Raw genomic sequence first — 15,577 nt, forward strand, 5'->3', positions numbered from 1 at the left:
TTTGGCGGGACTGTGATTGTACGCTTAATGCAGACTTGTTGAGAAGCACTATCATCAGATCCAGTAACGAATGATGCAGGTATAACTCTGTTGTTAACTGTAAGTGATGGAGTGCTGAGGTTTATGACTGCACCAAGCGTATCCAGGATATCTAGACCTAGAATGACATCATCTGTAAGTGGTGCCCTGCACACGTCCCATCTTATTTCTAACCCATCTATATTCAGGAGTGTGTTCCTAATGATCTTGCCAATGACCAGTTGCTCGCCCAAACCACGTAGCGTCACTGTTTCGGAACATTCTATATTCTAGGGTATTAATTTATCGTTGACGAGTGTAATCATAGCTGCTGTATCAACAATCATACTTGCATTTTGTTGAAACACTGTTCCCCTTACTGCCAAACTTTTCCCAATCGTACGTCTTATAACAATATCAGACGAAGCCGTGGGCCTCGGTTCTGATTTGTCGGGTGGTATTTTCCCTTGGCCATGTGATTTTAGAGTCGAGTGTTGGCCTACCGGCTCGACCCGTTGGCATTTAACGACTCAGTTGTTGGATTAGAGCTAGGATAAGCTCTGTCGCCAGGTGAGGGAGACCGTTGTTTAAAGTAGCCTGGATTTCTAGAATTTGGACGTGGTGATGGTGAACGTTGACGCTGAGGACTAAATGACCTCTGTTGAGGACTATATGACCTTTGTTGGGGACTGTATGAACTTTGATTAGGAGGTGGTGTAGGTGATCGATACGCATTGTACTTAGGTGGTGTATATCTCTCAGGAGACCTACCACGTGTATGTTGATCAGAAGAAAGCATCACCTCTGTCAATTTGGTCACAAGTTGAGTCAAGTTCCTTACTTCCTTTTCCAATGGACTATTAACAGTACTAGCACTTTCTTTATCTTGTGATTTACCAGCGCTATCAGCAAATGAGACCTGTCTGTGAGCAAAATTTGGACTTCTAGATCCATAAATAGCCTTCTGATTTGCTATGGACGTTTTCATGATTTTCAACGCCTTATTGATGGACTCTGGGTTTCTTTCTATCACGTGACGGGCAGCCTCCTTGTCCTTGCAACCTCTGAGGAATGCCTCTGTGCCAATTTGATCAATGACAGAATTGTCACATTTATCATACCCATCCATTGCAATAAAATGGACCCGTTCAGCAAACTCCTCCAGTGTTTCACTGTCTTGCTGCCTCACATACTGCAACTGACGTCTTGCTGATACAGGTTCGTCCTTTTTGCTGAAACGCTGTTTCAGTGCTTTCCTTAAAGCCTTATAGTCATCATCGATGTTGACCTTTCTTGCATATTCTAAAGCCACATCAGCTAGACAGTCCAATAGTCGGCAAACTTTCTTCCTATTTTCCCATTGTCTCCTTCCTGCTGTTCTTTCAAACTGATAGATAAAGGCTTCCCACGTAAGAAAACCTCTTCCTGTGAAAACTTGCATTTTAGGAAGCTGGGGACTTCTACTCCTGTCTCTCGCCCCAGAGTTTTCCTGCCATCTAGAGTACTCCCTATCAAGAGAGGAGTCTGACGAAGAGCTGTGACTTCTTTCCTTTTGCTTTTTAGTGCGTGATCTTGATGACCTGCTAGTGTCAATTTGCATTGGTGACGGGCCTGTCGATGCGACTGTTGTCATCACAGGGGTCATAAACGCAGGCGGAGGTTGTTGTATCATTGATCCTATATGAGGGTACAGAGCTGGTCTTCTCTGTACTAAGGATGCTGCATATGATTCGCTACTTGTAGCTGGTGCTACGTGTAAAGGTGTACTAACATTGATACCCTGAGATACATATGGCGTACCAACATAGGACGGTGCAAAAGTAGCCGTTGCTGGAGTTGTGTAATGTTGGGGTTTATATTCAGTGGATGCTCCTTCTATGCCTTTGAATGGATGTTGTGTTACCATTCCTGAGGTTGTCCCGTGCAGAGCCGAGGGCCCTGGCACACTTCCCTTGTCACTCAGTAGTGGCAACGAACCTTGCATATGATAAATCTCCTGCTCACTACCAAATATTTCTGGCATACCTTTGCCCTGAGACTGTTGAAACAACACTGTGTTGTGCAGAGCCGAGGGCCCTAACACATTACCTTTGGCACTCGATACTGGAGTTGCACCTGCCTTAGATTCAGGCGGTGTAGTGTGATCAAATGACATAATTGGTGAGAGACCAAATGTTGGAGGCTTATTTTGCAGTAATGGAGTACTGGCAATATACGGAATAGCTTCAGATTTCTGTTTAACAGGAGTATCCATAGAAGGGAGCTTGACTTCCTTATTCCTCTTGTCAATCAAAGTGCTAACACTTGATGCCATCTGCTGAAATGAACCTGGGTGTTCAAATGCGCTCTTAAATTGCACAGTACTTGCCTCATCATTAGCAGCAGCCATCTTGTCTAGCCGTCTTCCCAAGGCATTAAACTTATCCGATGTTAACTCTTCCAAACGTTTACCGTTAGCATCAATCTTCTCGTCAATTCTCTGTTCTGACCGTTGCACTTGTTGGGATATTGCCACTATGTTTTCTGAACTGATTTTTGTTGCTTCTTTTTGTTCGGCTTTTACTCAAGGCAAATAAACCTCAAAATCACAACTTTTATGTGTGACTCAAGACATAAACAATACAGCTTTTTTATAAAAGCTACTACTTTTACAATTTCAAAAATGCAGGCAACAAAATAGGGCAGAACTGGAACAGAGACTCAGCTGACACACTGTACTTTATTATACGGTGTATAATATGTTGCTCATAAATATTTATGAGTGTATATACCTTCTTTAATATAAAATATCAGTCCAAGTTCAGTATAAAATATTATACGAAACCAATCTACTGAAATGAAGACTGTTTCCGGTTTGCGTCTGCGCAATGGAGTTTTGCAGACAAATGACTTCCGTGAAGAAGGACCTAATGGCGATAACCGGAAGTTCCTAACCTTATCTGATGAAAAATATAAAATATAAAGATATCATACGTGCTAAACTGTAAAAATTTGATGCAATTAATCTACAATCAATCTGATGTAAATTTAGGGTAAGGCGCACGTAATGAATTTACAAAAAAAAATGAAGCATAAAAAGTTTTCAAATCTGCAAAGGCGCCCTCGTGGAGTCCGCCTCACTTGCTAAAAATTATAATTCGTTCTTTGTCGTACGACGCCAATGTTGTGCCGATATGGTACAAATAAGTAAAGTGTATGTGTAATAAACAGAATACCTTTAATATCTGTAAATCTCTGTATATCTGATGAATCAGTAGACAGCAATATAATAATACATGTGGTTAATACAGTAAACGGAAGTAGAAGAGAATCCTCGTGACGTCAGTCGTCCAGAGGTATTGCTTGGCATACTGTAAGATATGGACTGGTTCTTCTATGTATACATAAGCGGCACCACAGTATGTATCGGACATCTTGAATGTTGTGATGTGTTGCATTATACGCTTGCGCAAAATCATAATTTAGAACAGCATAACTTTAGGATTATCAAAACCCGATAATCTAATTCAAAGTAAGTTGGATATTATTTTCTGTGAATCGCCCTATTGATTATTTCTGATGCTATCGGAAATCTGCAAACTTATAATACATAATAATATTTCTGTGTCCGCGTGTCCGGACACAAAATGAATGCCAACTATATTTTGCACCGAAACCTTGCCACTAATGACTAAAAGATTATATTAATCGATGGTAATAATACATTTCAATCCATGGCTAGAGCTGTATTTCAGTATAAAAAAAAATCATCAAAACATAAGTTCCATAAAGGATAAAGGGTCTTTGAAGTTGAATGATTCTAATACCAATCTTATGGCATGTGTACCTTTCGACAAGTCAACAGAACGATATGGAACTCCTCGTTCTTCTGATGTTTATGGGAAGATTGTGTCTTGTTTTATGGAAAACCGAGATATATATGTCCTGTCTTTGGTATTTTTATGCCACTTTTTCCGAGGCAAAACTTAGATTCGTTTCTATTTTTTACAGAAAGCACTGAACAAATTGTTCCATTTTGGACCGGTTCTTACAAAAGGCTCAATCTGAAATTTCGTCTGTATCCTATGCTTCGTTTATAGATATGCCAAGCCTAGCGACATGTCAATAGTATTTACAACTATGAAACAATGTTTAGATATGTAAAAACGTGCTGGTCAACAATATGCTGTGCAAACATTTGACATTAATTGTATGCTGTTGCCCAAATGTAAAATGGTCTATGCCAGACGTGTTCATGGATTAACTTTTGTAAATGAGGCTCTCATGGCTCTTTTGTTTAATTTAAAAGTATTCTTCAAGTGCTGTAAAGACGAAAATCGTTTAATGAATATTGAACAAAATGTATGGAACACGTTCTTTGACGGCGACAGTTCATTTGCTGAAGCATCCAACAGCACTGAAGGTATTGAACATTTTTTTTTCTAATTCTAAAGAACATAGGTTGCCATTGTTTGATGAATTCAGAAAACACTCTTGTAAACTTATCATGAACCTTCGCATTTTGGGATATGTTTCTTCGTGCAGTTGAGATATTGTTACAGAACATAAGGGCTGAACGGAATGGGTTGTGGCTTTTACATTTGAAAATGGTAGCTGCAATGTTGCGATGCGTATCGGACGAACTATGCTAGGTGAACACCAGCCTACATATTGGAGATGTTGAATCTGTCTGAAACGGTAAAATCTGTCTTTATGTCAGGTTAGTTTTCAATCAGACATACACATGGATTCTTAAATAGTTAACTGGAGAGATATGACCACAGAGAAAACTATTATTAAAGATCCCAAAGGTTGTAGAGGCATCATAGGACTGCCAAGGAAAATACCCGCTTTACTTCGATGGATGCCTACAAGACACATCCTTGCGCATTTTAGTTCTGAAATGAGATCAAGATCGGGATTAGCCACAGATGCAGACATATGACTTTTACTGTTTATTCTATTTTTGGTGATATTCATTTCACGTGACCTTGTTCTCATGTATCCCGTCATTGTGTTATAATTGTTCTATAATTTTGGTATTCTTATCTTTCTTTTTTGCTCATGTGCTTTACCTATAATACTTTTAGTGTTTCTTTAATACATATAACGTGACTCGGTACTTATACATCCCGCCATTGTGTTATTGTTCTATGATAATTTTGTATTCCTGTCTTTCATTTTTGCTAATATGCTTTGTCTATATATATGCCTTTTGTGTTTCTTTGCTCTTTTAAAAAGAAACTCGCAATCAGCGCATAGAAAAGCGACAAGAAAGACAAGGGAAACTTTTAATTAACATTCTGTAGAGGATATTTTTAAAGGAACAATAGACTATATCTGTTCATACTTTAAGGGCATACGATACAGTTACAGGGTAGGTAATAACGTTGCTAACGTAAAATGTTATTTTTGCGACGTCAAACTATGACATATCGGAAAAAGATGAATTTTTCGACTATTTTTTATCATTCAAACTGATTTAATTTGAAAACGAGTGCATGGACCCCTATTTTTTAAAACGACATTTTGTTTCATTTTGCAGGGAGATTATGTGGACCAAATTTTATAAAACTGTAAATAGAGGAATTTTTTTAATTTTGATAAATATACAGCAAAAAAATACGATTTTTTCTTAATTCATGACCATTTGATAAATATGCGTTATTCCTGAATAAAAAATGCATATATTTTTAGGATACTTATAAAATACAAAAATTAAGAAGTATCTAACAAAAAACCATTTGTGTTTATCTTTTAAAACAAAAAAGTTATGGCTTTCTTTTGAAAGAGAAAATACGGCCACAAATCCGAATTTTGAACAAACATACAAAATTTCGACCTCATTTAACTCAAAAAGTAGCACATGAAGGTATATTTTTTTTATTACATATTTGATTTAAGCAGGCAAAAACTAGCCTATATGGAAATTTTCATCAAACTGTAAATACAGGATCAAAACTGTATTGTATGCCCTTATGTTAACATGCTGATCAAAACCGATGAACGTCCAACGCGCGATCCTCCCTCAGAGTTAATGTTAACCTAACCATGTACATACGTACCTGTCAGGGTAGGAATTCGGTCCTAGAACTTAAAATCATTTAATCCCTTTAGGTGGATTTAACAAAGATATAAAAACAAATCATATAAAAAAAGCAATGAATGAGGTTGTTAAATGATATAATGCCTTTTTGTGCTTCTTTGTTTGTTTTTATAGTGATTAACATTAAAACGCAATGTTGACTGCAGTACCCCTTTTTTGAATTTTTTATCTATCATGTCTGTTTGGTTTGTTCACGCATCGATGTCAATATAATGGAATTTAATGCGACTGTCATACAAGTGAGCGATTTTGCTAGCTATAAACACTAGGTTCAATCCACCATTTTCTACATAAGACAATGCCTGTAAAAAGCCAAGAGCATTTGATTTTGACATTTGATTGTGGAGTTTCCGTTTTGAATTTTCCACGGAGTTCAGTATTTTTGTGATTCTTTCTTATCTTATTGTGTTAGAATGTTGTTCAATCAGTGGGTCTTTCTATTGTGTTACAATTTTGTTCAATCAGTGGTAAATCACAGTTTTTTTTCTCTACGATACCGTTATATATAAGTGCCCAGAGCTTTCCATGTTTTTTTTTATTGTTTCTACTTACAAAGAAATACAATGAGGTATACACCAACGAGACAGCTACTAAAGGACAAAAACCAACCAAAAGGAACTCTCACAAGTAGAAGGTATTTAGAATGTTCTTTATAAGTCATTTGTTATAGCGATGAGAAGTAACATGAGACGGTTGGGTTCAAAACAGCTATAGACGGGTAGCTTAAAAACATAGCTTAACTCCTCCTTATATTTTTGTTTATGTAAAAACCAGTACTCGTTCTCGCTAGCGGCTGTTATTATGTTTTTTAATTACCTCCCCACTTTATTCTTATAAACAACCATGAGACGGCAACCTTTCTAAATATAAAACCTCAAAGACATTTATAATTTGTCATCAGATAGTTTTTAACAATAATTGACTTCTGTAAAGTATGTTCCAGTTGCCTAAAATGTGCATTGTTTATATGTATTTCGGATGTCAACACGTTTTAGGTCTTTTATAATAGATCGACCTTATATATCTCTTATATTTGAATGTCTGTTTTTGGTTCAGCATTACTAAATGGTCAGGTGAACGAAAACAACAAATATTAAATTAGAATAAGTTTAATTAACAGCAAATCGTATAAAACTATGCAAATACAATGAAAACAATTATATAATAAATAACATTATGATAACAAATATGACATAGCATGATAATGAGCGTATATACAATATATATGAAACGGATAAATAGAGTTAACTTATTAACAAAACAAAACAAAACAAATATCACAGACTTTGGGCTTTGAAAACTGTCTTTTTAAATATGGATTATCGTTTAAATGTTAAAAAAAAGAGGCTTGTTTGCAGAATCAATACCGAGACGCCATAGTAGGAGCAGAGAAGACCTGTCCTTGGTAAAGTGAACCGGTACTTGTTAATCTATTGGTATTGGTCTCTTCTGCTGTGTAAGTAGACGGGCTACTTAGTTTCATCACAATATTCTCTGCAACTGTGGGCTTAACAGTGTTTTTATTCAGTCTATATACTTCTGACTGTTTTGGTTTGTCCAACTTCGCCTTATTCGTTCCTGTCGGGTTGAACTTTTCCATCCTACTACTGTATACTTCTGTCGCTTTTGTACTTTCTATGTTAAAACCGTATTTGTTTCCTGAATGGTTGACATTTTCGGTCTGTCTATATGTACCTATTGGCTCTACATTTTCCCGCTTTGTACCATATACGCCTGTCGGATTAACTTTTTCTATTGCTTTTCCATATATTCGTTTAACCTCATGTGATTCTACAATATCTTTCAGCACAGCTCCTGGCATCTGAGCACCGTTGTGGGAGTTTTCATTGATTTGTTTGTAACTGGAATCGTCTTTACTGATAGCTTTCATTGAAGATTGAATACGATGTTCGAAGTTGCTGTTACCATAATCATTAGTGCTTTCAGAATGTTTTGATGTGATATAACCATTATCTTCTTGCTTTGTTGAGATAGGTGCGTGTACATTACTAGCGTGCATTACTTTGTGTTCTTTAAATACACTACTTTCCTGTACCTGACTGGTTTGACCTAAATTTTGCTGTGAATGACTAGTTTGACCCAGATTTTTTACTGACTGTAGTTCAGTTTTTCCATTCATATTTTCGATACCCATGAACTCCGAGCTGCCATAACTGTCTTGTACCTGAAATTGATGTTGTCCTCCATTTTCGATGACCTTTGATTGTTTACTGTCGTAACTAACAATACCTTCAGAAAAACCGAAAGTTCTGTCTACATTTTTTTCAGTATTAACACTTGATTGATGTTGCATGTTTTCTGTATCGATAAGCTTATCAGTAGAATAGGTATCGGCATTTTGAGATAACTGCGAAATTCCGAAGGTTTTACCATCTGCGTTCCCATTCAAAGCAGATCCAGACATACCAAGCTGTTGTTTTAATGGTCCCAAGTTATCATATCCTCCGCTATTTTGCAAGTTTTCAAACGCATCTAGTGCACTAGGTCTGATTACTTGGTGTTCATTACTATATCCTGCTGAATCGCTGTGTGCATTTGACTGTTTCGTATCAGACATGAAAAAGTTGTTTTCGGCATATTGTTCTAAAAGGCCACTTTTCTGTTCACCATGACTGTTGGCAGCGGAATTAACTGTTGGACGAACATAACCTATATCTTTTACGGTTTCTGTAGTTTTGCTTATTCTTGCATTAGAAGGACCATATTTATTTCCGTCGATTTGTGTATTTCGTGGAGCGTACCATGCATCAGTACCACCAGTTATTGCCTGAAGAAACTCAGAATTTGTAAGAGCATAACTAGTGGTTGCACCACCAGTTTGTGTTGGTGTGCGTTGATATTCTGCATTACCATCATTAGTGGCAGTATAAAATTGTGGTTTCGATAACTGTTCGCCATCATTTGTGTTACCATAGTTACTGCCACGATTTTGATGGATGTATCCTGGACTACCATCGACGATATATGTTGTCTGTGGTAAATCAATAGAACCATAATGATTATCACCAGTTTTGGTCGTTTGTTGCATGTGATCTGATTGTTCACCAGTTTGTTTTAACTGTTGTTTATTTATTGCACCATATGCATGTCCATCAGCCTGTGCTTTTTGCTGAATATAATTTGTCTGACTGCTAGAGTCTCTTGAGAACTGATTGTTAGCACTTTCCTCCATATTATTTCGTACCACATTCTGGTTTGACTGATGGTTAAAAAGTCTACTTTCAGCCTGTTGTAATTCTTGTATACCACTGCTTGCTACTTTATGTCTTTGGCCATCATGTTGGATAGTTTGTTGTGCTATACCTCTGCCTGCTCTATCATACCCTTGGTCATTACTTCTGATTGATTGTTGTACATATTCAGCACCCCCAACGTTTTGTTTCGATTGTTGGATTTGTTTGCTATCCATGCCATTCTCAATTCCATTTCGTCTTACCGTCTGATGTTGTATGCGTTTAGTGATGCCACTGTTTTGATTTGACTGTCTCCTGTGGTCAATGCTTACATCATCATCCCTTCCGTGTTGAAAATATCTACTGTCGCCGCCATAATTATTATCATTTTGCGAATGGTCGTTTAGATTACTGCTAAGGTCTAATGAGTTTATTTTCGTATGCGATTGTATTTGTGTATTCGCCATGTTTGCACTTTTGCTGATTGTCGGTTCTGTATACCCAATATCTACATTTTTCTTCCCAGAGATTAAATAACTGTTTTTGGTATTATATTCTTTCTTCTGTGTATAATTTGGTATTTTACCACTATGTTTCATATCGTTGCTACTACCGTGGTGTATGACTTTGTTGGGTCGTTGAATTCTCGACACACCATAACCATCGTTATTGTTCTTGGGAGTGAAACGATCTACAAATCCACTTGTACCTCGATTTTTCCACATTCCCGAGTTTCCATAACTGTTAGCAGATGAGCCTTGTGAGGCAAACTGTTCCTGTTTTGTATTGGTAAAACTTTGAGGTGAATTATTGACGCTGGTGTGGTATTGTTTGTCAACAGGAGCACTTTTCACTTCAGAGTAATATTGATTGTCAACAGGAGAACTTTTCTTTACCTCTGAGTAGTATTTGGTACCTATACTTTGCCTATTCGTCGTTAAGGGAAGAATATACTTGTTTGACGTTTCTCTTTGTGTTTGTTGAGACATTTTATCGGTTTTCTGTAATTTAGGACCATACCAATGTACGTCCTTAATTTGAAATCGGTCAATAATTTTCTTACTATTTGTGTCTGTTGGTAAATGATGCGTGTCTTTATTCATTGAAGACACGCTTTTTTGACGGATAAATGTTTTGATTTGTTGATTCGGAAGGTTTTTTGAACGAATGAAAGGCGATTGTTCTAGATTAAACGTACGGAAAATATCATTCATACCAGAAAAGTGTTTTTGAAATGACATGAAAGGTGACGATGGCTTAAAAGCAGTTCTCAGTAAAATATAGCTTTCTCTGGTTGGAGATTTTTGTCGTTTAAGGATCCTCATTAATGCAGGGTTACGTTTGGCAATTGTGGCAATCTTTGGACTGACTGTATTTGTGTCAATATTTGCCACGCCTACAAAACTGTGTTCATAATGATGACTCCGACTTTGGAACTGTTGGTGTGTGTTAAGACCTGAAATAAACAATAACATATTTTGATATTTGTATCTTAACAATTTGATATAGTGGCAAAATAATGGTTCATAGATCATGATGAGAACTAAATATATAACATCTTCATAGATTTTAAGAATTTGTGATATGAGTGCCAATGAAACAACTCTCCATGATTTAAAAGTTTTTTCCCCCCGAGTAACTTTTGAATGGTTCACATTTTGATTTGTCGGAGTTTTTATAATTGACTATACAATATTGTTAGTAAATATTTACAGCGACCTGATATCATCGGAGATTTCGCTATCTTTGGTATCCGTGGATATTTGATAGGCAATCATATCAAGTATTTTTATTTTATTATCAATAATGCAATACAATGTGTTAATTTTACATTGTTCATACTTCTTAGTGACAACTGTTTGTAAAGTAACAAATAGATACAAGAAGATTTGGTGAGAGTGCCAATGAAACAACTCTCAACCCAATTCACAATTTGTAAAAGTGAACATTATAGATCAAAGTACGGTCTTCCAAACGGAGCATTAGCTCACACAGAACAACAAGCTAAAATTGACCCAAATAATGAGTAGTGTAAACTAATTCAAACAGGAAAACCAATGGTTTTATTTATATAAAAACTAGAAACGAGAGACACTTATGAACGACATCAACAAATGGCAACTCCTGAAACACGTTCTGAACGCGTTTATAATGGTAATGTCAAACTTACCGACGGGGTGACTGGTAATCTTTGTAACAATCATTACAATATAAACAGGAATCACATACAGTGCATTCTGGACACAATATTTATAGATGGTCATTCTTGGAATGTGCGATATGTCTCGTCTGAAATCAAAATATATACTTATATTATTAATGAACAACACATGTATTGATATCTATGTGTACAACACTAAATATTTCGTCATGCATACTTTATCAGATCTTTAGATAGAAAAAAAAAATGATTTGAATACTCAAAAAAGACCATATTACTTATTACCCCGATTGCTATCCCTAAAACTTAATTCAAATAATTGTTAGTAAAACAAACTATCAGATAAAAAAAACAAAGATTGAAAGCAATGACATAAAAACACAGCTGAAGATCTATAAATCAATACATTATATCTGCATATACAACGAATTCAGAGACATTGCATACCTTAACTGAAGTTTAACTGCAAAACAATAAATGTCCAAAATTGTTGTTCTCAGTAAGACTTCGATTTTAAATGAAATTTCAAAGAGTGACACCGTTTATATAGTCGACACATTTCGCTTTGTCAGAGTCCTAGAAAGTAAAATGTCATGTATTTTCGTAATTTGAAAGGTATTTATGAAGTATTGAAAACATTTCTAATTATAGATTTAATTTTCTATATTTTGACGACAAATTTATTTCTTACACATATTTCTTTGTCTGATCGATTTATTACCACTTATTTTACATACATTTGCATAATTTGACTTAAATGTGACAGTCATTTATGGTTAATTACAAAAATTGTGGGTGAAATCATCGTTTAGTGTTTTTATTTATTTTTAAAAGATAGACTTGTACATTATGCAATTTGTCCTTTTTTGAAACATTTCGTTTTCTTTTGCAGATAGTTTAACGACCAATGTACTTTATTGTGCAAGTTATCAAGCATTAATAAATTACATTTGATTACATGCAGTATATACTTTTGGTCTATCTTTTATATTTGATAAATCAAATACGATACTTCATCTACATGGACAGGTTTCAATATCAAATATCATCTTTGCATATTAAATATCCCAGCGTCCTTACAAGTTCTGAAGGAATTGAAACCTTAGACCCTGTCTCATTAGTTTCTGGTCAGACACTAATGCCGTCAAGTACAAAATCTACGTAGCTGTTGCAATCGCTTGAATATCGATGATGAGTATGAGTTAAGAAATTTAAGCTAAATACGCGGGTAAAGTCGGTATATTGCTGGCTGCTTAGGCGAGTACTATTTGAATTGTACATTTTGTTTATATATTTATTGTTGTTTTGTTAGTTGTTTTGTGTGATTTGCTTGGATCTTATAAGCGCAGCTTTTTTCATCAGGTTTTTACTTGGGTTTTACAATTTGTTCTAATATTGCGCTGTAAAACAATTGTCCCATGCAAAAAAAAATGGGGTTGTTGAACGCTCTAATTTCTGAGCCTTTAATATCTGACTATGCAAGTTACACAGCAGTGATGATGTATGGATAACCTTTTTGGAATGTCAAATATATCAATGGGGTTCAATTTCCCGGAGGTAACATATCAGTGGGTAGAAATGTATGTGTCAACGGGTCATACATGTTCACCTTCTGATAAGATGTCCATAAAAACTGTGCTGTGATCTTTTTATCTAACAATATGAATGATCCCATATGGGTAACGTTAAAACAAAATGTCGTGATAGGTAGGAAATATATATAAAGGAGCTGTCATTTTCCTAAGAAATATGTGAAATGGTTATTAAATGTTTTTGCTTGAACAATATATGAAAAGGGTGTGTGTAAAATCCCGAGGCGTATGTATGTACCCAACTGTTGAGACCCCTCCCCATCCAATTAGACCGACTCATCGTAGACGGTAAAATTATCTCCTACAAACGTCATACTGAGTACTAAAGTAGACCTACTAAATAAATATCTCTGTTAATTTACGTGAGTTTTTAATGTTGATATGAAATATGTTCAGAAAAGTTTAAATCTAAATGACATATAGACGAATGATTTCAATTTTCACTAACTATTGTTTCCTTCATAGATTCTTTGAAATGTAAAACATAACATTACGAGACAGGAAAAAGTAATAGTTTACGATTAGGAACAACAATAACCTTTAACTCAATGTCAACAACCACTGTGACATTTTATATAGTAAAGGTAAATAAGAAAATAGAACTATTGGAGGAGGTGGTGTTGACATTAATTTCATCACGTCTCATTTTACCGACTACTTTTTTTTTTTTTTTTTTTTATCGTGAATTGAACATTACTTTTGTTTTAGTTTGTTAACGTAAGAAGAAGAAACTGATCGTTCGATAGGTTACGCATCAGGAAACGATTGTTCAGCAGTATAACGAAGGGAAATATATAATAGATTTCATTTTTTTTTTCATTTTGACAAGTTAAAAAAACATTGATAAAATTGTTTACGAAACACAAGGTAATTGTTCTCATTGAATATCACTGGAAAAGGTTCCCCATTTCTTTTAGATGACACAATGAGCGACAATAATGATAATACGAATACGTATTATCAAATGTTTGAAAGAATATAAAAAGAAAGATGTGGTATGCTTGCCACACTCGATATAAGAGATTCGGTTATCAAATGTAATTAAAAAAAAACCGTCTCGTCAGTTCTGTCTGTTCATATGAACAACGAAATTCGATAACAACGAATTAAATAAATGATGATCTGAAACTTTTAAAAATTTAAGAAACATTGATTTGTCACTCTCCGACATAACATTTTGAAGGGCCTTTCTTGTACTTGGTTTTTTTTTTATGAAAGTAGGACGGCGGACAGCATATATCTCATTTATGACATATCAATTGCAAAAGATCAAGGATTTTTACTTGCAATGACCAAACAGGATGTTTGCCGCTTACTGAACAGGAACTGTCTACCTCCCCGTAGCACGTGATCAATTTCATCAATCACATATAAACTGGCCCTAATTGGTTTATTTTAACTCATCTATCAATAGATCATAGCTAGGCTATATAAATATTCAACAAATTATTCATATTGATGGAAAAAAAAAGGATAACATCAAATATCAGAAATTCTGAGATCTTTCTCGACAATATCATATCACTTAAACTTTTGATGTACTTATTTAAGTAGATTAATTTTACTTCTGCTTCAACGTATTTCGTACAATACCCGAAAAAAACAGAAGTATTAATCAAACATTAGAAATAGTTTAACAAGTCTAGATAAATTAGTCTTGCTTCCGAAAATTTTATGTTGTGTTTTTTATAATCGAAAGTATTTTTATTACTAATTGTGACTTGGGTGGAAAGTTGTCTCGTTCGATTTATTATCAAAGCTGGTATGATAAATATTATATAAATTTTAATGCTTGTGAACAAATGCTTTATATTATATTTTGTATGGAGAATTATTTACAATACGATTGTAAATGTGTAATAGCACTATATTGATCAAACTACGTAGTGAAAATTTGAAATTATATTTATAAATAGTCGATGTGACAATATTCCTAGAGACAATCGTATTTGTAGATGTTGTAAAATGAATAATATTAAAATGAATATAATTTTGTTTTGATTTGTCCTAAATATAGAACATTCTTACGTTTTATTTCCCAAAGTATAATTGTTCATGGCCAAATACATGAAAGATATTTTTTTGTTACAACCTGGGTCAAAATTCTTAACTGAGAAAGTATGTATAACTATCTGAAGGTTGCATGGAAATTAAGATCGCAACTGATCAGTTGATATGTTGTACACATGTATGTGTTAGTATGAGTTACCTCTGCATTATTTGATTTATTTAATTGTTCTCTGTCTTCTGTCATATTTTTCATATATGTATATACCTTGTATGCTGCTTAAACAATGATGTTGCTAATGCAATACAGATTCATTTATTCATTCATGCAATTGGCACTCATCACACATCTTTTTATATCTATAAATAGCGATTTTGTTTATGTTTCATCCAATACATATTCTAGTCATATTGAAGTTATATTTGTATTTGTTTCCTTAAATTAAAATCTGTGAGGCAATTATCTGTTTAATAAATGCCGCTATGACAAATATGTTTCAATAGATAGTTTCTGGTATCT

The 15,577-nt window shown here is 34.8% G+C and overlaps 1 protein-coding gene across 1 annotated transcript; it reads right to left on the reverse strand.

Moving 5' to 3' along the window:
* Positions 1-7,284: 7,284 nt before the first annotated feature.
* LOC139519233 (uncharacterized protein DDB_G0283357-like) lies at positions 7,285-12,013 on the reverse strand. Its single transcript, XM_071311174.1, has 3 exons — positions 11,906-12,013; positions 11,468-11,586; positions 7,285-10,753 (listed from the first exon to the last, which is right to left on the reverse strand). The coding sequence occupies exons 2-3, from the start codon at positions 11,559-11,561 to the stop codon at positions 7,464-7,466; spliced, it is 3,384 nt and encodes a 1,127-aa protein (XP_071167275.1). The 5' UTR covers positions 11,562-11,586; positions 11,906-12,013; the 3' UTR covers positions 7,285-7,463.
* Between the last annotated feature and the right edge of the window lie 3,564 nt (positions 12,014-15,577).

This window comes from Mytilus edulis, chromosome 4 (genome assembly GCF_963676685.1).
Source record: "Mytilus edulis chromosome 4, xbMytEdul2.2, whole genome shotgun sequence".
In the NCBI taxonomy this organism is placed as follows: domain Eukaryota; kingdom Metazoa; phylum Mollusca; class Bivalvia; order Mytilida; family Mytilidae; genus Mytilus; species Mytilus edulis.

Excerpts from the sequence above, each read along its gene's own strand:
- LOC139519233 (XM_071311174.1), bottom strand. The coding sequence starts at position 11,561 with ATGACCATCTATAAATATTGTGTCCAGAATGCACTGTATGTGATTCCT. Across the intron at positions 10,754-11,467 it reads GATTACCAGTCACCCCGTCG|GTCTTAACACACACCAACAG; the intron begins GTAAGTTTGACA and ends TGTTTATTTCAG.